This window comes from Perna viridis, chromosome 15, assembly GCF_037379345.1.
Source record: "Perna viridis isolate PV_CMFRI_1.1 ecotype Kerala chromosome 15, ASM3737934v1, whole genome shotgun sequence".
Classification (NCBI taxonomy): Eukaryota; Metazoa; Mollusca; class Bivalvia; order Mytilida; family Mytilidae; genus Perna; species Perna viridis.
The window spans coordinates 26,808,480-26,829,315 of record NC_142459.1 but is presented as its reverse complement, the minus strand read 5'-3'; the positions used below and the strand labels follow the sequence as shown (position 1 = coordinate 26,829,315).

The following is a 20,836-nucleotide window of genomic DNA, read 5'->3' as shown; positions in this document are numbered from 1 at the left end:
CTGTCTAACATCTCTACCTCAGTCCTTTCAACATTCCTGTATCCCTGCTGTCTAACATCTCTACCTCAGTCCTTTCAACATTCCTGTATCCCTCCTATCTAACATCTCTACCTCAGTCCTTTCAACATTCCTGTATCCCTCCTATCTAACATCTCTACCTCAGTCCTTTCAACATTCCTGTATCCCTGCTGTCTAACATCTCTACCTCAGTCCTTTCAACATTCCTGTATCCCTGCTGTCTAACATCTCTACCTCAGTCCTTTCAACATTCCTGTATCCCTGCTGTCTAACATCTCTACCTCAGTCCTTTCAACATTCCTGTATCCCTCCTATCTAACATCTCTACCTCAGTCCTTTCAACATTCCTGTATCCCTGCTGTCTAACATCTCTACCTCAGTCCTTTCAACATTCCTGTATCCCTGCTGTCTAACATCTCTACCTCAGTCCTTTCAACATTCCTGTATCCCTGCTGTCTGGGTCTTTGACATTGTTGTTTAACCTCTATATTTGCTCATGTTTTCTTAACATTGTTTGAGCTAAGTGTCTTTCTTGTTATTGTTGTCTCTGACCCTATCGTCTTCCAATTGTCTCTGTCCCTATCGTCTTCCAATTGTCTCTGTCCCTATCGTCTTCCAATTGTCTCTGTCCCTATCGTCTTCCAATTGTCTCTGTCCCTATCGTCTTCCAATTGTCTCTGACCCTATCATCTTCCAATTGTCTCTGTCCCTATCGTCTTCCAATTGTCCTTGTCCTTATCATCTCCCAATTGTCTCTGTCCCTATCGTCTTCCAATTGTCTCTGACCCTATCGTCTTCCAATTGTCTCTGTCCCTATCGTCTTCCCTCCCTGTTGTTTTTAACAATGTCTCTGTACCTGCTATCTTATAATTAACTCTTATCTGTTGTCTCAGTATAGTTTCTGTTCAAATTGTCTCTATACCTGTTGTATCTGCTATGTCTCTGTATCTGTTATCTCAGTATACCCACTTCCCATGTCATCTTAGCATTGTCTCTTTCCTTGGTGTAGCAGGAATGTTTTTTGTTTTCTTAGTATATTCTCGTACCCTCTTGTCTCAGTATTGTATCTGTTCTTGTTGTCTCAGTTTTGTCTGTTTCTGCTGTCTAAAGTTTGTCTCTGTATCTGATGTCTCAATATAGCATTTGTCACTGTTCAGGTTGTCTCAGCCAGTATTGTCTCTGTTCTTGCTGTCTAAACTTTGTCTCCAACCCCACTGTCTAACCATGTCATCTTAGCATTGTCTCTTTCCTTGGTGTAGCAGGAATATTTTTTTTCTTAGTATATTCTCGTACCCTCTTGTCTCAGTATTGTCTCTGTTCTTGTTGTCTTCGTTTTGTCTCTGTATTTGATGTCTCATTATAGCATTTGTCCCTGTTCATGTTGTCTCAGTTTTGTCTGTTTCTGCTGTCTAAAGTTTGTTTCTGTATCTGATGTCTCAGTATAGCCCTGTCCCTGTTCAGGTTGTCTCAGTATTGTCTCTGTTCTTGCTGTCTAAGTTTTGTCTCTGTATCTGATGTCTTAGTATAGCCTTTGTCCCTGTTCAGGTTGTCTCAGTATTGTCTCTGTTCTTGCTGTCTAAGTTTTGTCTCTGTATCTGATGTCTCAGTATAGCCTTTGTCCCTGTTCAGGTTGCCTCAGTATTGTCTCTGTTCTTGCTTCCTAAGTTTTGTCTCTGTATCTAATGTCTCAGTATAGCCTTTTTCCCTGTTCAGGTTGCCTCAGTATTGTCTCTGTTCTTGCTTCCTAAGTTTTGTCTCTGTATCTAATATCTCAGTATAGCCTTTTTCCCTGTTCAGGTTGCCTCAGTATTGTCTCTGTTCTTGCTTCCTAAGTTTTGTCTCTGTACCTGATGTCTCAGTACAGTATTTGTGCCTGTTCAGGTTGCCTCAGTATTGTCTCTGTTCTTGCTTCCTAAGTTTTGTCTCTGTACCTGATGTCTCAGTACAGTCTTCTTTGTGCCTGTTCAGGTTGTCTCAGTGTCGTCTGTTTTTGCTGTCTAAAGTTTGTCTCTGTATCTGATGGACCGTATAACCTTTGTCCCTGTTCAGGTTGTCTCATGTATTTTCTCTGGTCTTGCTGTCTACGTTTTGTCTCTGTATCTGATGTCTCAGTATAGCCTTTGTACCTGTTCAGATTGTCTCAGTTTTGTCTGTTTCTGTTGTCTAAAATATGTCTCTGTATCTGATGTCTCAGTATAGCATTTGTCAATGTTCAGGTTGTCTCAGCCAGTATTGTCTCTGTTCTTGCTGTATAAGTTTTGTCTCTGTATCTGATGTCTCAGTATAGCCTTTGTCCCTGTTCAGGTTGCCTCAGTATTGTCTCTGTTCTTGCTTCCTAAGTTTTGTCTCTGTACCTGATGTCTCAGTATACCCTTTATCCCTCTTCAGGTTGTCTCAGTATCGTCTGTTTTTGCTGTCTAAAGTTTGTCTCTGTATGTGATGTCTCAGTATAGCCTTTGTCCCTGTTCAGGTTGCCTCAGTATTGTCTCTGTTCTTGCTTCCTAAGTTTTGTCTCTGTATCTAATGTCTCAGTATAGCCTTTTTCCCTGTTCAGGTTGCCTCAGTATTGTCTCTGTTCTTGCTTCGTAAGTTTTGTCTCTGTACCTGATGTCTCAGTACAGTTTTTGTGCCTGTTCAGGTTGCCTCAGTATTGTCTCTGTTCTTGCTTCCTAAGGTTTGTCTCTGTACCTGATGTCTCAGTACAGTCTTTGTGCCTGTTCAGGTTGTCTCAGTGTCGTCTGTTTTTGCTGTCTAAAGTTTGTCTCTGTATCTGACGGAACAGTATAACCTTTGTCCCTGTTCAGGTTGTCTCATGTATTTTCTCTGGTCTTGCTGTCTAAGTTTTGTCTCTGTATCTGATGTCTCAGTATAGCCTTTGTACCTGTTCAGATTGTCTCAGTTTTGTCTGTTTCTGTTGTCTAAAATTTGTCTCTGTATCTGATGTCTCAGTATAGCATTTGTCACTGTTCAGGTTGTCTCAGCCAGTATTGTCTCTGTTCTTGCTGTATAAATTTTGTCTCTGTATCTGATGTCTCAATATAGCCTTTGTTCCTGTTCAGGTTGTGTCAGTATTGTCTCTATTCTGGCTGTCTAATTTTTGTCTCTGTATCTGATGTCTCAGTATAGCATTTGTCCCCGTTAAGTCTGTCTCAGTATTGTCTCTGTTCTTGCTGTCTTAGTTTGTCTCTGTGTCTGATGTCTCAATACAGTCTTTGTCATTCAGTAATGTCTTCATTCCTTGATGTCTCTCCAGACGTTTTTTCTGCCTGTTGTCTCAATTTGTCACTGTATCAGTCATCAGTATTGCCTCTGTTCTTGTCTCAATATTTTCTCTGTTCCTGTCACCCCAGTTTTGTCATTGTTCCTGTTGTCTTAGTGTTTTTTCTCTATCATCGCAGAATTCTCTCTCTTCCTGGTATAAAGTATTATTCTATTTCTGTTGTCTCTGTATAGTGTTGTCTCAGAATTGTCCCTGTTCATGTTGTCTCAGTATTGTGTCCCTCCCTGTTGACTCAGTATTATCTGTCATTAATTTGTTCAATTTTTTTGTCAAAACTGTTTTTCTTCCAGTCGTCTCAGTATTATCCTTGTTCCTCTTGTCTCACAATTGATTCCAATGTTGTTGTCTAAAAATGCATTTTCTCTGTCCCTGTTTGAAACCTGAATAGTAAGGAAAAGTATGGCAAGCCAAAGTGGACAAAAATAAGTGTTTTCTAATATTAAAAAAATGATTTTTTAATATTACAAATTCATTTTTTTAATATAACAAATTTGATTTCTAATATTACAAAACCCTTCTTTATTATTAAAAATCATTTTTGATATTAAAAATTCAAAATGAATCTTTAATATTACTAAATGAATTACTAATATTAAAAAAATATTTTTTAATATCAGAAATTGATTTTCGAATATACAAAATTAATGTCTGATATTTAAAAAAATATTTCCTAATATGACAAAAAATAATTTTAATATTAAAAAATTGTTTTCTAATATTACAAAATATTGATTTTTGTTCACTTTGGCCTGCCATAGACAAAGATGGGTATTATATATGCTGCATCCATTGCAGAAGGTATGTTCCCTGTTCATATTGTCTTTATATTGTCTCTGTTCCAGTTGTCTCAGTACTGTCTTTGTTCATGTTGTCTCAGAATTGTCTGTGTTCCTGTTGTCTCAGTAGTTGTGTCTGTTCATATTGTCTCATTCCTGTTGTCTCATTGTTACCTTTATTCTTGTTGTCTTTGTATTGTCTCTGTCCCTGTTGTGTCAGTATTGTCTCTGTTCCAATTGTCTCAGTATTGTCTCTGTTTCTATTGTCTCAGTATTATCTCTGTTCCTAATGTCTCAATATTGTCTGTTTCTATTGTCTCTGTTCCTATTGTCTCAAAATTGTCTCGGCTTCTGTTGTCTCATTACTACCTATATTCTTGTTGTCTTTGTATTGTCTCTGTTCCTGTTGTCTCAGTTTTGTGTCTGTTCATATTGTCTTTGTTCCTATTGTCTCAGTATTGTCTCTGTTTCTATTGTCTCAGTATTGTCTCTGTTCCTTTTGTCTCAGTATTGTCTCTTTTCATATTGTCTCTGTTTCTGATGTCTATGTATTGTCTCTGTTGTGTTGTCACAGTATTTTCTTTGTTCCTGTTGTCTCATTACTACCTATGTTCTTGTTGTCTCAGTACTGTCTCTGTGCCTGTTGTTTTTGTATCGTCTCTGTTCCTGTTGTCTCAGTATTTGTGTCCTGTTCATATTGTCTCTGTTCCCTTTGTCTCTGTATTAAATGATTTTTTAATATTACGAATTCATTTTTTTAATATAACGAATTTGATTTCTAATATTACAAAACCCTTTTTTATTATTAAAAAACATTTTTTGCTATTAAAACTTCAATTGTTGTGGGATTTTTTTAATATTAGAAATTCATTTTGTCATATTAAAAAAATGTGATTGATTTTGCAATATTGCAAAGTGATTTTTTAATATTACAAATTAGTTTTCTAATATTACAAATTTAATTTGTAATATTACTAAATGTGTGATATTTTGTAATATTACTAAATCAGGAATTTGTAATATTAGAAAATAAATTTCTAATATTAAAAAATGTTTTTTTTTTATATTAGAAATTGATTTTCGAATATCAAAAAAGTATATTTTCTAATATTACAAAATAAGTGTTTTATAATATTAAAAAAATGAATTTTTATTATTAGAAAATGATTTTCTGATATTACAAATTGAATTTGTTGTATTCAATTAGGATTTTTTAATATTAGAAAAACATTTTGAAATATAAATCATTATGACTGATTTTGCAATATTGCAAAGTGATTTTTTTAATTTTACACGTTCATTTTCTAATATTACAAATTTATTTCCTAATATTCCAAATTCAATTTGTAATATTACTAAATGTGTGATATTTTGTAATATTACTGAATCAGGAATATGTAATATTAAAAAATGAATTTTTAATATTACAAAATTAATTTTTAGGATTACAAAATATTGATTTTTGTCCACCTTGGCCAGCCATAGACAAAGATGGGTATTCTATATGCTGCATCCATGGCGGAAAGTATTGTCCCTATTCATATTGTCTTTGTACTGTCTCTGTTCCTGTTGTCTCAGTATTGTCTCTGTTCCTATGGTCTCATTACTACCTATGTTCTTGTTGCATCAGTACTGTCTCATTACTACCTATATTCTTGTTGTCTCAGTACTGTCTCTGTTCCTGTTGTCTTTGAATTGTCTCCGTTCCTGTTGTCTCAGTATTGTCTCTGTTCCTATCGTCTCTGTATTGTCTCTGTTCCTATTGTCTCAGTATTATCTCTGTTCCTGTTGTCTTTGTATTGTCTCTGTCCTTGTTGTGTCAGTATTGTCTCTGTTTCTATTGTCTCAGTATTTTTCATGTTCCTATTGTCTCAGTATTGTTTGTGTTCCTGTTGTCTCAGTATTTGTGTTTGTTCATATTGTCATGGTATTGTCTCTATTCCTATTGTCTTTGTATTGTCTCTGTCCCTCTTGTCTTTGTATTGTCTCTGTTCTTGTTGTCTCTGTATTGTCTCTGTACTTGTTGTGTCAGTAAAGTCTCTGTTCCTATTGTCTCAGTATCATCCCTGTTCCTATTGTCTCAGTATTGTCTCTGTTCCTGTTGTTTATGTATTGTGTCTGTTCCTTTTGTCTCATTTTTGTCTTTGTTCCTGTTGTTTTTGTATTTTCTTTGTTCTTTGTTCCTGTTGTCTAATTATTGTCTCTGTTCCTGTTGTCTCAGCATTGTCTCTGATTCCGTTGTCTTTGTATTGTCCCTGTTTCTATTGTCTCAGTAATGTCTCTGTTTCTGTTGTCTCAGTATTGTTTTTGTTCCTGTTGTATATGTTTTATATCTGTCACTGTTGTCTATATATTGTCTCTGTTCCTGTTGTCTCAGTATTGTCTCTGTTCCTGTTGTTTATGTATTGTGTCTGTTCCTGTTGTCTTTGTATAGTCTCTGTTCCTGTTGTCTCATTTTTGTCTCTGTTCGTGTTGTCTCATTATTGTCTCTGATCCTGTTGTCTTAGTATTGTCTCTGCCTTTGCTGATTTATCATTGTTGCTGTTCTTTGTTGTCTTAGTATTGTCTTTGTATTTGTTTTCTTACTATATTTTCTTACACTGTTGTCTCAGTTTTTGCCTTTGAATCTGGTGTCTCAGTTTAAAATCTCAGTTTTGTTCTTTACTTGTCATCTCATTAAAGTGTCTTACCCTGTTGTCTCAATATGGTCTTTTTTCTGGTTGTCTCAATATTCTCACTGCTTCAGATATCTCAGAATTGTTCCCATTCCTGTTGTCTCAGTATTGCCTATGTATCTGGTGTCTCAGTCTAAAATCTGTTACTGTTGTCTCAGTTTTGATTCTTTACTAATTGTCTCAGTATAATCTCTCACACTGTTGTCTCAATATCGTCTTATTCAAGTTGTCTCAGTATTGTCAATGCTTCAGTTATCCCAGAATTGTTCCCAATCCTGTTGTCTTAGTGTTGCATTTGTTAATGTCACCTCAGTATTGTCTTTGTTCCTGATGTCTTAGCATTGTCTGTTGCTGTTGTCTCAGTATTTTCTCTTACCCTATTGCTTTAGCATTGTCTCCAGCTATGTCATCTCAGTAAATTCTTTTCCCTTTGTCGTGTTAGCATTGTTTTAATGTTGTCTGTGCTCCTGTAGCCTCATTTTTGCTTTTTAATATATTGTCTCAGAATATTCTCTTTCCCTATTGTCTTAGCATTGTCTTCAATCCTATTGTCTCAGTATATTCTTTTTCTTTTGCCTTAGATTTATCCCTGTATCTGTTGTTTGAGTATTGTCTTTTTTCCTGTCGTCTCAGTATTGTCTCTGTTCCTGTTGTCTAAGATATCTTAGAATTATGCCAGTCAGAGTCTATCTCAAATATTTCAGTATTGTCTCTGTTCCTATTGTCTAAGATATCTTCGAATTATGCCAGTCAGATTTTATCTCAAATATTTCAGTATTGTCTCTGTTCCTGTTGTCACAGTATACTCTTTGTTCCTGATGTCGCAGTATTATCTCTGTTTCTGTTGTCTCAATAATGTTTCTGTACATACTGTCTCAGTATTGTCTCTGTTCCTGTTGTCTCAATGTCTCTGTACATATTTCTCCGCTCAGTATTGTCTCTGTTCCTTTTTGTCAATGTATTGTATCTGTCCCTGTTGTGTAAGTATCATCTCTGTCCCTGTTGTCTCAGTATTGTCTCTGCCCTGTTGTGGCAGTACCAACTGTCCCTGTTGTGTCAGCATTGTTACTGTCGAATCAGAATTGTCTCTGTCCATGTTTCCTCAGTACTGTCTCTGTTCTTGATGTCTCAGTTTTATCTCTGTTTCTGATGGCTAAGTGTTGTCTCTGTTTCTGTCGGCAAAGTGTTATCTCTGTCCCTGTTGGCTTAGAATTTAGTTTTACTTTTGTCTCAGCATTTCTTATCCCGCTGTCACAGTATGGTCTCTGTTTTCTTTGTCTCAGTATTGCCTCTGTTTATGTTGTCATTGTATTGTCTCGGTCCCTGTAGTCTCAGTATTGTTTTGTCTCTGTTGTCTCAGTATTGTTTTGTCCCTTTTGTTTCAATTTTATCCATTAGTACTATTGTCTATACTTCTTTGATTCTTATTTCTAGAGGATGAAGTCAATTCAACCTTTGACCTAAGAAGCACGAAGACTAATTTCGGTCTAACTGGAATTTATCTTGTAAAGCCAAGTGCAATATAAAATAAAAATTACTTTATATTAGTTTCTATCAACACAAAATGTTTATAGCTCATGTCAAGATTTTGTCAAATTATCAAGAAAATAAATCCTTGTTGTAAAACTGAAACAGGCCTTTTATTTTTTATTATTTTTAAATATTGATTTATTCAACTTCGTTTTCTTACAGGTAACACCTGCCTCATATTACTATGAAAATTGTTGATTGTATAAACCTTTGATTTCCTCACACTTAATTTGATTCATTCAGTCCTATACTTTTCTCCTACCTTTCATATGCATAGGAATGCTACTGTCTAGTTCATCTGAAAGTAAAAATAAAATCATTTTCTATTAAGTGGACAGGAGCAGTATGCAAGGTCACTTGCTTACAAAAACCAGGAAGTAATTATAAGATTTAGATATTAAGAATCTAACAACTTTAAGAATGCAATACTGAGATATCTCGGACAATATCCAATGATAAAGTTTCAAGTCCTTTAATGACCCAGCCGAGATAAAGAAGTTTCTAATCCAACCAAAGAGTGTCTGTGATTTCATAGTTCTATTTTCTCTTGGTTCTTGGCAGTAAAATGCTAAATGCTATGTGAAATATGTTATTTTTCAGAATAGTAGGGGCCGGTGACCCAGTTTTAAAAATAGTCTTGTTTCCCTTTGTTTCTATGTATGTGTTGTTTTGGTGATGTCATGATCTTTATTTACAACTTATGGTTGACATATTTGCATGTGTGGTCGTATACAAAATGAGAGTAAATGTACACCATGATATAAGTTGAAATTTTTACAACATATGACAGACTCACCTATCTTTTTTTCTAGTTTGCTAATATATGCTGTTTTCTCTTGATCGTTCTGCAAAAAAAATATAAAAGATTGAATTACCAAAATATTAACGAAAAAAGATTAAGCATGTGATATGCAAACCTGTTTTCAACAATCAAAGTTTTTTTGTACAAATTAAACTTGACTAGACATGTTCATGGCATAGAAAAGAAGCTGAAAAATTTAGTTAATAAACTTACAAGCAAGTGTACCATTAAAATACTCTTAGCCTCATATCAATCCCAAGAATCTTATAAGGAAGACTTGAGCTTAATGACATGGTAGTTATTGTTGTGTAGCAGACGACGTTTAGATAGTGGGTGGAGCTACATACATATAAGTCATGTGATGAAGAGATTGAAAGAGAAAAGTTCTCAAACAGTTTACACATTTGAAATGAAAATATAATGATTATAGGTATGGCAAATATGTCAGAGACACCACTACCACTGGAATGAAAATTTCTATATATTTATACATATTTTATTGACCAAACTTTGTGACAGCTTACATAATAACGGTAAACTTGCTCAGGTTCTAACAAGGGGACAGCTATAACATGTGATATGCAACAGAAACAACATAAAAAATATTTTGGTTGAATAAGAATAAACAGAATAAAATGCCTCACAGGGTGCAGCTTGATATGACCGAAGTTGTCAACCATGAACAGAGTAGGCAAATATGGGCATATCATTCAAGCTTAATACAATTCAGAATGGATTATGATAAAATATTGGACATATAATACAATTCTGAAAAATTAAAATGGCTCAAAGATCTTTAAATTTTCCATTGCAACATTTCCCTAATTTGACAAAATATCCATAAATAAAATGTAGACAAGCGAAACGTTGTACCCTGGGTTGTGTTAAGAATACCACCACTCAACCTGGGAAGCGAGTGGCTGTCCCAATCAGTAAATAGATTGTAGATGAAGGAGGAACCTGAAAAGGGAAGTCATTAAGCAAAAGTAATACATATTTACCAAACACATGTATCTAAGCATTCCCCCATATGGAAGCTGAAAAATCTGGTAAGAAAATTTGCACAATGTACTGTTTGAAAAATGACAAGTAGATGAGAAACCTATGATGGGGAGACGCGGCACAATTTATCATGCAAAAATAATATATCATATATCTAATCATTACCTTCAACAGAAGCTTGAAAAACCTGTTTCAAAAAATGTATCGAACAGACAGACAGACTGACAAGGTGATTGTAATATTATAGCCCCTAAAAAAGTCAAAGAATACCCACAGTTTTTCCATGGGATAATTCTTTGATACACTCCCTGAACTGAATTGTGCACCGATTTGACGGATTGATGACTGCTGACTGACTGATCGCTGACGGATCGATAATCAATGACCGGTGACCGATCTGATCGCAGTTTTATTATGTAAAATTACAGATGATCTGTTAAAATTTAAACAAATGTATAATAGAAGTATTAATTGTTGTTTTAATCTACTACCTTACGTTTATATGTGGAAAATTGACAAATACAACAGTCGGTCAAATATATTTAACGCTCTATGGTCACATGATGCAATCACCGGTTTAATGGATTGGTTTGACAGATCGATGACTGATTGGAAACTGATTGTCGATTGATGACCCATTGCAATATTTGTTGAACAGACCAGTTAAGGTACTGTATTATGATTATATCTGTGAACATCTTACAGTGTTAACAATACAATAAAATCAACAAATTCATTGAATATTTTGGGTCCTCATTCTCTGAAATGCTTGAAGTCACAACACCCCCCCACCTCCCCAACCCAAAAAATAAATCTGGGCCTTCCTTTGGTAGTGTGGCACCTTATGTAACAGATCTATACACTGATACTCAAGTTACATGTAAAAGCCTGTTTCTGGTCCTTTTTTGTTCCCCTAATTCCTAAACTGCTAGAGTCACAACCCCAAAAATTAATTGTTATTGTATGGCACTGTGTGGTATAATTTCATAAATATCTGTTCAGTTATACTCATTAGTTATTGAGTGGATGTGGAAGTGTCTATGGAAAACGACAACAGCATACCATCAAATGACTGCAATTTTTCTGGCGGTCGTATAATAATAACTGCTATCAATTTTTATACTGACAATATCGCATGCTCGTCAAGATATTTCACATGATACAATCAATATCAAAATTGAAGGTAACTTTTATTCTGTATATATACATTTTGTATTTCAATGACATACAGCCTTGAGTGCTTCTTTGAAATAACCATAACTTACCATAGTTTGTTTTGCAAGTGTTGCTGAATGAACTGCAAGCATTGAAGTATGATCTGTGAGTGTTGCTGTATTGTCCGTGAGTGTTTCTGAATGATCTGCAAGTGTCCCTGAATGATCTGTGAGTGTTGCTGTATGATCTGACAGTGTCGCTGAATGATCTGAGAGTGTTGCTGAATGATCTGTCAATGTGGCTGAATGATCTGTGAGTGTTGCTGTATTGTCTGTGAGTGTTGTTGAATGATTTGCAATTGTCGTTGAATGATCTGAGAGTGTCGCTGAATGATCTGTCAATGTGGCTGAATGGTCTGTGAGTGTCGCTGAATGATCTGCAAGTGTCGCTGAATGATCTGTGAGTGTTGCTGTATTGTCTGTAAGTGTTGCTGAATGATTTGCAATTGTCGTTGAATGATCTGTGAGTGTCGATGAATGATCTGCGAGTGTCGCTGTATGATCTGTTAATGCCACTGAATAATCTTTGAGTGTCTTGTCCAATTCTTCTTCTAGTAACCAAATGAAACAGAAAGTTATTGAAGTTAAACTGCGTAAATAGTTCAATGGATCGGGTTGAAAGAATGTTAACAGATTTGATTCCAATAAAATGCTTTGCATGGCACAGCTTGATAAAATTACAATGGCCCAACTCTGAGCATTTAAGACAAATATAGACACAACATTTACGCTTAATGCAGTTGAGAGTTTGGATGTAACTAACTTTTGACACAGAATGCAACAGTTAAAAAAATATTTTCATTCAAACATCTTCAGTGTGACTCAATATATACAATTAAACAAATAAACACGCCAAAGAATACTTAAAGTTTCATCACAAGGAGAACAAACTTTGAGATATAATTATATAAACAAATTGTACTCTTTTCCTTTCCTCATTTGTCTACACCAGACTTGACTTTTTATGAGCAACTTGGCGGGTATTTCTAGAAAAGCAGAGGATGCTTACCCTACTGGTGCACCTGGTCTAAGCTCCCAGTTTTTAGTGGAGTCCGAGTTGCTCATTTACTTTTGTTACCTGTATGTATGATTTTAGTTACTTAATGTTCTTTGTATGTATGTCTGTTTTCCATGTATGATCATTGTCCCTGGATTACATTCTTTTCATTACCGCTATAACCTTGGTTCCCGTGATTACTCTTTCTAAATATTTTCAGGTTTTGACATAATAAAACACTTAGAAAGATTTTCAATTTCATAAGAGGCCAATGCCCACCTCCCTGCAGGATCAACCTATTAGAACAAACTATGTTATAAACAAGTAAATAATAAATGCAAGTCCCAAAAAATCAAAATGCAGCACGGTGCTGAAGCCCAGTTGCGTCCATATAACAGAGATAGCAAAATTTTATATGTGATTTTCTCTCTTATTAGAACCCATATATTGGGAGTTGTGAAGGATATGACATTTTAAAACTATTTTGAATACAATTATCTTGAATTTTAGTCTTAGGGGCAGTAGAAATGTAGGTCAAGTGGACCTTGACCTGTTGATCTACTGACCCCAAAATATATAGGTGTCTTTTTTACCTTATCAGCCTTCAACTGAGTCAGTTTTATGAAATTACACAAAATTTGAACGAAAAACCCCACCTGTGTAAATGGGGGTCATATGGAGATATTTCCTAGTTTCATTTTAGATAGATATGTTTTATAAGTATTATACATGTACCCCTAAATTACATTGCGATATCAGTGATAAAACATGAGGCTCCCAGGAGCCTGAATAGCTCACCTGGTTAAATTTTGTTTTTAAAGGGCAATAAAATTAACAAGGAGTTGTCCAACAATTTTGAATGAGAGGACTTTGGTAGGACTTATCATTAGGACCTATTCAGCAATTGAAAGTTTCTTTCTATCTATTGTAGTTTTCAAGATATGAGCTGAATACTGTAAAAAACAAAACCGTCATTTTTCATTTTTCAAGGGCAATAACTCTGACAAGGCGTTGACCTAACAACTTTAACCTCTGAGAGACTTTTGTAGGCCTTATAATGGGGATCATTTCAGCAATTGAAATAATTCAGTTAAACCTAACGGTTTCTGAGATATAATATGTGAAAAACTACTGTCTGACCCTGATGTTCTATTCTTTTTAACGGCAGCCATGTTTTTTTGCGGATCAAAATATCCCAATCTCAGTTGTATGCAGGATACAAAATGGCACATTCAAACCAAGTTTGGTTCCAATTGGTCAAGTAATGTCAGAGGAAAGATTTCAGAAAGCAATAACATCAAAAATAGCAAAACATGTTGAAAATGGGCAATAACTCGAATATGGCGTAACAGATTACAATGAAAATTTGACCACAGATAGATCTCATTATGTTGAACACCTTTACACTGTTAGAATTTCACTAAACCTAACGATTTAGGAGATATATGCGAAAAACTACTGTCTGATTAATAATATCAGTGACCATACTTTTTGATAGATCAAAAATCCCTCCACCAGTTCTATGCAGGATACCCCACAAAACATTCATACCAAGTTTGGTTCCAATTGGTCAAGTAATGTCGGAAAAGAAAAGTTTTGAACAAATGTTACCGTCAAAAATAACAGAGGGCAAGTGATGGCAATAGCTAACATGGCAACAGTTAATGTTGTTACTGACTTTTTGGCATCAAAACATGTTTTTTTATTTGCTGTGGTATAAAACTAATTTTTATTGATTTTCAAAATAATCTCACCTATCAATGTCTTGATCATGTCTCTGCAGACTTCTCTATCAAACCTATCAAGGGAGGCTACCCTCAAATCACTACAGTCCTGGTCATATCTACCAGCACCCAGTCTTCTAATTGCCTGCAATAAAATAAAAAAATTCTTTTTAGAATTTTTTTTTTAATAGATCCAGTGAAATTTGTATTAATAGATAAAATTGTTTCATTGGACAGAAATTGGTGTATTTGTAAACATTTTCCATTTGGCTTTTCTGTAAGGCAGTAATATTTCATGGTCTGGCAGGATCCATCATGCACCCCCTCCTCTGTTAGGCAGTAATAGTTCATGGCCTGGCAGGATCCACCATGAACCCCCTCCTCTGCAAGGCAGTAATAGTCCATGGTCTTGCAGGATCCACCATGCACCCACTCCTCTGTAAGGCAGTAATAGTCCATGGTCTGGCAGGATCCATCATGCACCCTATCCTCTGTTAGGCAGTAATAGTAAATGGCCTGGCAGGATCCACCATGCACCCACTCCTACTCATCAACTTCAAGTACCTCCCCTTACAAAATCAATCAGTCACCAAAGAATATTCTCCCAGATTCTTTTTTACATTGTAAGGCCACACCAATTCAATTTCTTGATCTATGGATTATTCCACCTTAAAAATTGGGGGCAAGCCAGTGATTTGAAAATGTTTATAAAAAAAAATTGTTTTACTTATTAAGACAAAGCTAAAAAAATAAAGGCGAGCAATTTTTTTTTGCAGAACATAAAATTGTAGGCTTTAACAGTATGTATAAAAAAAAAAAAGATTGTACGAATCTTCTTTAATTACTAAAATTTTATCACTTTTAATTTAATATATATATTGCTGAGATATTTTATTTCAGTTCACAAAAAATTCTGTGACAACATAAACTGACCACTTTCATATAAGGATGTACTTGCCATGTCTATTTTGTTTTGGTATTCTCAGATTTGTGCTTTGTTCCTTGATCTTTCCTCTTTCTGATATTAGACCTAAACAAAGACCTTTACAAAAGCCATTGAACCATATAATGTAGGTCAAAGTGACTTGCAAGTTATTTAATTGTGGAGCACTTCTCAAGAAGCCTTAATTGAAGACATACATGTATCATCATTAAACCATGGTGATAACATGTCTAGTCAAATATAAGGAACTAAATTAAAATTTTTACCAGTGATTTCAAAACTAATCAAATCAACCCAATATTCATTGGTCAGTAAAACATTATTACTATACACATTGATACAATGTCTACTTCAACTTGACAAAGATTGACAAGCAATATTCACTAGAATGTGGTCAGACATGCGGTGCCAAAGTCATCATATAAATGGTAATCAATGAGAATTTAACCTTTGACCTTAGAAGCACTAAGAGCCTGATTACAGTCTGACAAGAAGTCAACCTGTGATAGTAATGGTAATATAAAGCAAGTACAATGTACATCTTTTTAACAGTTTTGTATCTTCTTCATCATTTAATTTTCATTGCTTATATCTTAAAATTTTGTTCAGTTGAAAGAAAATAAATACTAGTTGTAAAAGGACATTACAATTTTTACTACATATCAGTATATTCAACTTTGTCCTCTCTCAGCTTAAACCTGCCTTGTATTAATTCTAAGCCTTTCTCTGTCATATTATCAGTGGACTTATAAAGCTTTATTATGTGAACACAAAATAGAAAATAAATCTACAAAAAGTATATTGGTTATCTCAGCCCACATACTATAAACTTTAATTTATCTGTTTGAGTGGAAAACAAAATATAACCATATTGTGTGGATGTCAATGTTGACCTGGTCGCCTCTGACAAATACTGGCAGTCATAAAGATATTTCAATCTTTGATTCTAAATATGTATGTACATAAATTTAAACATAGGAATGCATCAACATATTCTGCATATACACTTTACCTCACATAAATCCCACCAAGCCACATTAAAATCCATTTTGCCTATTGTAGCATCTTTATTGTGAGCAATATGATTTCTGTAGTGTTTGATCCTGGCAAGGTCAGCCCCCTCAGATGAATCTGTAGTTTGTGGGAGTTGATCAAACCCTGTTGATGGCCTCGCTACTGCAGGTGATGGTGATCCAAATGGAACAATATTCCGTAACAAACAAATTAGTAAGGTGACATCATAAGTTGTAGATGTAGTAGTATCTCCTGTAAATAAATCAGTAGCATAACATTATTCACTGTAGATGTAGTAGTATCTCCTGTAAAACAAATCAGTAGCTTAACATCGTATGTTATAGATGTAGTAGTACCTCCTGTAAAACAAATCAGTAGCATAACATTATATGTTCTAGATGTAGTAGTATCCCCTGTAAATAAATCAGTAGCATGACATCATTCACTGTAGAGATAGTGGTATCTCCTGTAAAACAAATCAGTAGCATAACATTATTCACTGTAGATGTAGTGGTACCTCCTGTAAAACAAATCAGTAGCATGACATCATACTTAGTATGTTGTAGATGTAGCAATACCCGTATTTCCTGTAAATACATCAGTGTAGTAACATCATATGGTGAAGAACTAGTTTTTCCTTTTGAAATCTTCAAACGCATACCCTACCGGTGCAACTGGTCCATGCTCCCAGTTTTTAGTGAAGTCCGAGTTGCTCATTTGCTTTTGTTACTTTGTATGTATGAATTTAGTTACTTTATGTTCTTTGTTGTGTATGTCTCTTTTCCATGTCTGGCCCATGGCCCTGGATTACATTCTTTTGATTATCGCTATAACCTTGGTTCTCTTGATTACTCTTTCAAACAAATCTTATGCAAAAAAGTTGTACATAATAAACAAATAAAGTAACAGTAAAAATCTGATCCACTGGTAAAATTGTGATCATAAGTTACTAAAGAATCTGTCAGTGTCACAAAGTTGTTTGATGGTGTCGACACTGATATTGAGATAATTACCAACTGTTAAGTGGTTTCAGCAAGTAATTGCAGAGAAAACTGTACACCTCTGTTGCAGCAAGACACAGTCAATATGTTTGATCATGAAATCACAAAATAAGGACATGCCCCCATCCCTGATGAATGTGCGGCCTGGTTAATCATAGTATCATGAATCCCAACAGATTGAAATGTAAGATAAGAGTTTCACAACTGCATCATGTGATAAAGAATATGCATGTAGTATCTTGTCGAAGTTGTAGATATATAGGTACTAAGAAAGATGGACAAATTAACAGATGAACATCATGTGATAAAGAATATACATGTAGTTTCATTCAATTAAATTCACCGGTCTTGTCAAAGTTGCAGACGTATAGCAACTAAGAAAGGAGGACAAAATTACACATGTTATATGTAGTAGATGAACAGACAGACATACGGACATCTTTTAATCAAACAGGCAATATATATATAAAAAAAAATAAGAGAGAGAAATAATTGGTGTCATAGTAACTGTTTGTATAAAAAGAGAATCACCTGATGGAGGAAACAGTAAATCCCATTGTGCTGCATTGATGACCTTTGAACTTTTAAGTTTATTCAGCTTTAACAAGTTATTCTGCAGGACAGTTGTCAGATCTGCAGGAGGAAATCTCTGATCAAACAAATATCTGACAGCTTGTGGTGCCACCTTCACCACCAGGTTAACCAGTCTGAGAAAATCTGTTTCTTCTTCTGACAATGACATTATTGAAGGTGTTGACTGACAATGGCTTTAAAAATTGGAACAAGCATATATCATCTCACCCAAGAGGTGGGTTACTCTGTACTGCTCTGATGATCGTAATGTTGAATTGTAGGTACATGTACGTATGGCTGAAATGATAAAATGACAATTACTTAGCGATTCTCATGTGATAATAAAGATTTTTTAAAGAATTTATTTTTCTCCTTAGTACATACCGGTATGGTCATTTATGACCTTGCAGTGCTAGAGTTATCTCTCTTTGTTTAGAAAACACTGACTTCAATTCTATTGAAAATACAACAGCTGACAACTTTTAACTATATTTTTTTTAATTCTTGCAACTTAAACCTATTTCACTGCCTAAATTATGCCCTATGCCGAAGATGTATGCATATTTTTATGAATATTTTATCTACACCGCATGTACTAAAAGTTATGGCTCACACTAACTTGGGCTCAAAGGGGTCACTTTTGTTAAAATTGGGTACAGGGAGGAGCTGGGGCTGGAAAAACACATCCATTCATGTATTTGTCTGCAAGAAATACATACCCGTGCATATATTCTACTACTGAGTACAAGTCAAGGGACTTTATATTACACACCCTGTGTGTACCTTAAATCTTTGAATTAAGAGACCCATGGATAAATAACAGCCCATTGACATAGAAAAGGGAAAAAATATGACCCAATTATATAGTTCAACTCTAGAAAAACAGACCCATTATAGTGGCACCACTGTATATAATTGTAAATAAGAAGTGACCCCCCCCCACCCATGCTCAGGTTTTCTTCAGTTAAGCAGGAATATTCAAGTAAAATTTGAACATGTGAACAAATTTCAGTAAGCATTTGTTGAGACAATGTCATGTTTGAAATCTTAGTACAGTTGTAATGCTATACAACAAAATTGTAATGGTATTAAGTGTTTTTCTTATGAAAGCCAATCTCCGCCTTATAGCCCTATAGTCACTACCTAATTAACCATGTATCAACTTGCAAGTTTATATGCTATACAGGATGTGAAAAAAATCAGAACGCATGAGTACTACTTATTACAAATCTGCAAACTATTTTGGTTATCCTGTTTCAATTTGCATAAAGAGGCTTGTTTAATAGGTGTATAGCTTTAGAATATTGAATATACCCTCTATAGGAGATTGATGGAAGATTGAAGCATGTACAGATTGTGGCAATATTCAGCACTATACAGAACAGTACCACAACCTATCTGTTCAGCATATATTGATATATGTACATGTATATACTGATCCTCTACAGAGGGGAGGGGGATCAGACATATCAGATACAGTATACATGTAATTGTACATTATTTTGTGCCAATAGAATTAATATTATGAGGATAATATGAGATGCCAATGTATTATTTTTCTGCTTGTTCTAATTGTATTATTTATTTCTAAATTTGATCCCAACCAGCCCCCCCCCCCTTAAATCATAGTAATATGGCATTTCCCTGTAATAAATCAGAACAAACAGCCCAGTAAATATTCAGTCACGTTACATGTAGGTGTAAACAAACAGTCTAGTTACATGTAGATATTAATAAAACAGCCCAGTAAGTATTCAGTCAGGTTACATGTAGATGTAAACAAACAGCCCAGTAAGTATTCAGTCCGCCTACTCTTATTACGGTTCAAAATGTCAACAAAACAGGGTCTCTCGTGGAAAATTATCGAAACTTCAATATTAAATGTAATTTTTGTAACAAATTTGGTATCAGCATACAGGAAAATGATTTCGGAATCGAACTAGGTAGGTGTGACATGCACAATTTCAACTTGAAAGTCATTACAAGCGGCTGAAGCCTGAAGGGCGGTACTGCGCGGTACCTCTGAATCTCCAACTTTTTGTATTGCACATCGTTCTGACCCCAACCCGACACATAAATATCCAAATAAAAAAGAGGAGGGTTCCAAGGTCAGGGGAAATTCGGACTAGCTCCGCGGTACAGCTGAATCTCCAACTTTTCGTATGGCACATCGTTCTGACCCCAACCTAACATATCAATATCCAAATAAAAAAGAGAAGAATTGCAGGGTCAGAGGAAATTCGAACTAGGGTCGACTATCAACGCCCAAGTGGAAGCATTGATAGTCGCCCCTTGTTTCATAGTATTTCCCCCAGACAGAAACAAATGCCTGTGCAATGCCTACCCCTATTTAAATTTATCTTTATCTTCACTGTAGACTCGAGAGAAATTCATATTATTACAGTTGCCTTTTAGGTGAATAATACAAAGTCAAAGGATTTTTTTACTTTCGGTTTTGATTAATCCTGGTTGTCTTTTTATTCGTAATCACAACAGTAGGCGTTGCTACTTTAGTATTAGAGAAGTCGACGTTCAGAACTCGACGCATGTCTCAGTAAAAAACAGAAACTCTTACCAAAATACTTTAAAAAGCATGAAAGACCGAGATCCAACTGGAAAGCCCCACCTTCTCTTCCTTTTATTATGGGTCATCTGGTAGGGTCTAAAATGTGTAACTTTTATCCGTACCCGCACCAAATTTTCCCAGTACTCAAAAGAATGTTTTGCTAAAATATTCATTCTTATGGTATGTTAAGAACTGAAAATAGCATGAGATGTGAAAAAGTCCGTTTTAGTTCATTTTAAATAAAAAAAAAATGATGTATATTTTCCTGATATTTCTTGTTTGATCGGTTTTCTGAAGTTATTATGTCTGAAATGTGTAACCGGAAGTTACCGTACCCAACAATTTATTTACTATTTCTCACATTCCTGTCCGAATTTTTCGTTTTTCTAAAATTATTAAGAGGTTAAAACTCCACCTTAAGACTTTGGATAAAGTTTAAAAGATTTGATATTGTTTTAAAAAAAAGAAGTGATTGAGTTTGAAATCTGTACCGTACCAATTATGCGTCTATCCCCGTACCAGCAAAGGTAGTACAATACGGTTAGGTCATTTCTGAAAATTTGGTCTCATTTTGTTGAAATAAAGATGTTTTGAGGCAGTCATCACATAATTTTCAAGTGTTTTGTCATAAAAAGTTCTTATTTTTTAAATCCTTGGTATGTTGAGGTTCAAGTAATTTTTAAGTAATTTTAGTAGTGATTATATATTGTTATAAAATCCA

The 20,836-nt window shown here is 34.9% G+C and overlaps 1 protein-coding gene across 3 annotated transcripts in view; it reads right to left on the bottom strand.

The window, feature by feature from the left end:
- Nucleotides 1-20,508, bottom strand: part of LOC148597632 (uncharacterized) — a 30,057-nt gene extending 9,549 nt beyond the window's left edge. The window contains exons 1-7 of one of the 3 annotated variants that reach the window (XM_088562728.1): nucleotides 20,125-20,508; nucleotides 17,508-17,846; nucleotides 15,974-16,227; nucleotides 14,049-14,163; nucleotides 11,349-11,842; nucleotides 9,076-9,124; nucleotides 8,542-8,577 (exon numbers count right to left, since the gene is read on the bottom strand). In XM_088562728.1, coding sequence (XP_088418854.1) covers nucleotides 8,542-8,577; nucleotides 9,076-9,124; nucleotides 11,349-11,842; nucleotides 14,049-14,163; nucleotides 15,974-16,227; nucleotides 17,508-17,718 — 1,159 coding nt within the window. In that variant the 5' untranslated portion in view covers nucleotides 17,719-17,846; nucleotides 20,125-20,508. Of the gene's footprint in view, nucleotides 1-8,541; nucleotides 8,578-9,075; nucleotides 9,125-11,348; nucleotides 11,849-14,048; nucleotides 14,164-15,973; nucleotides 16,228-17,507; nucleotides 17,847-20,124 lie in introns of all 3 variants that reach the window. The other 2 variants (XM_088562727.1, XM_088562726.1) reach the window with 2 other exon arrangements.
- Between the last annotated feature and the right edge of the window lie 328 nt (nucleotides 20,509-20,836).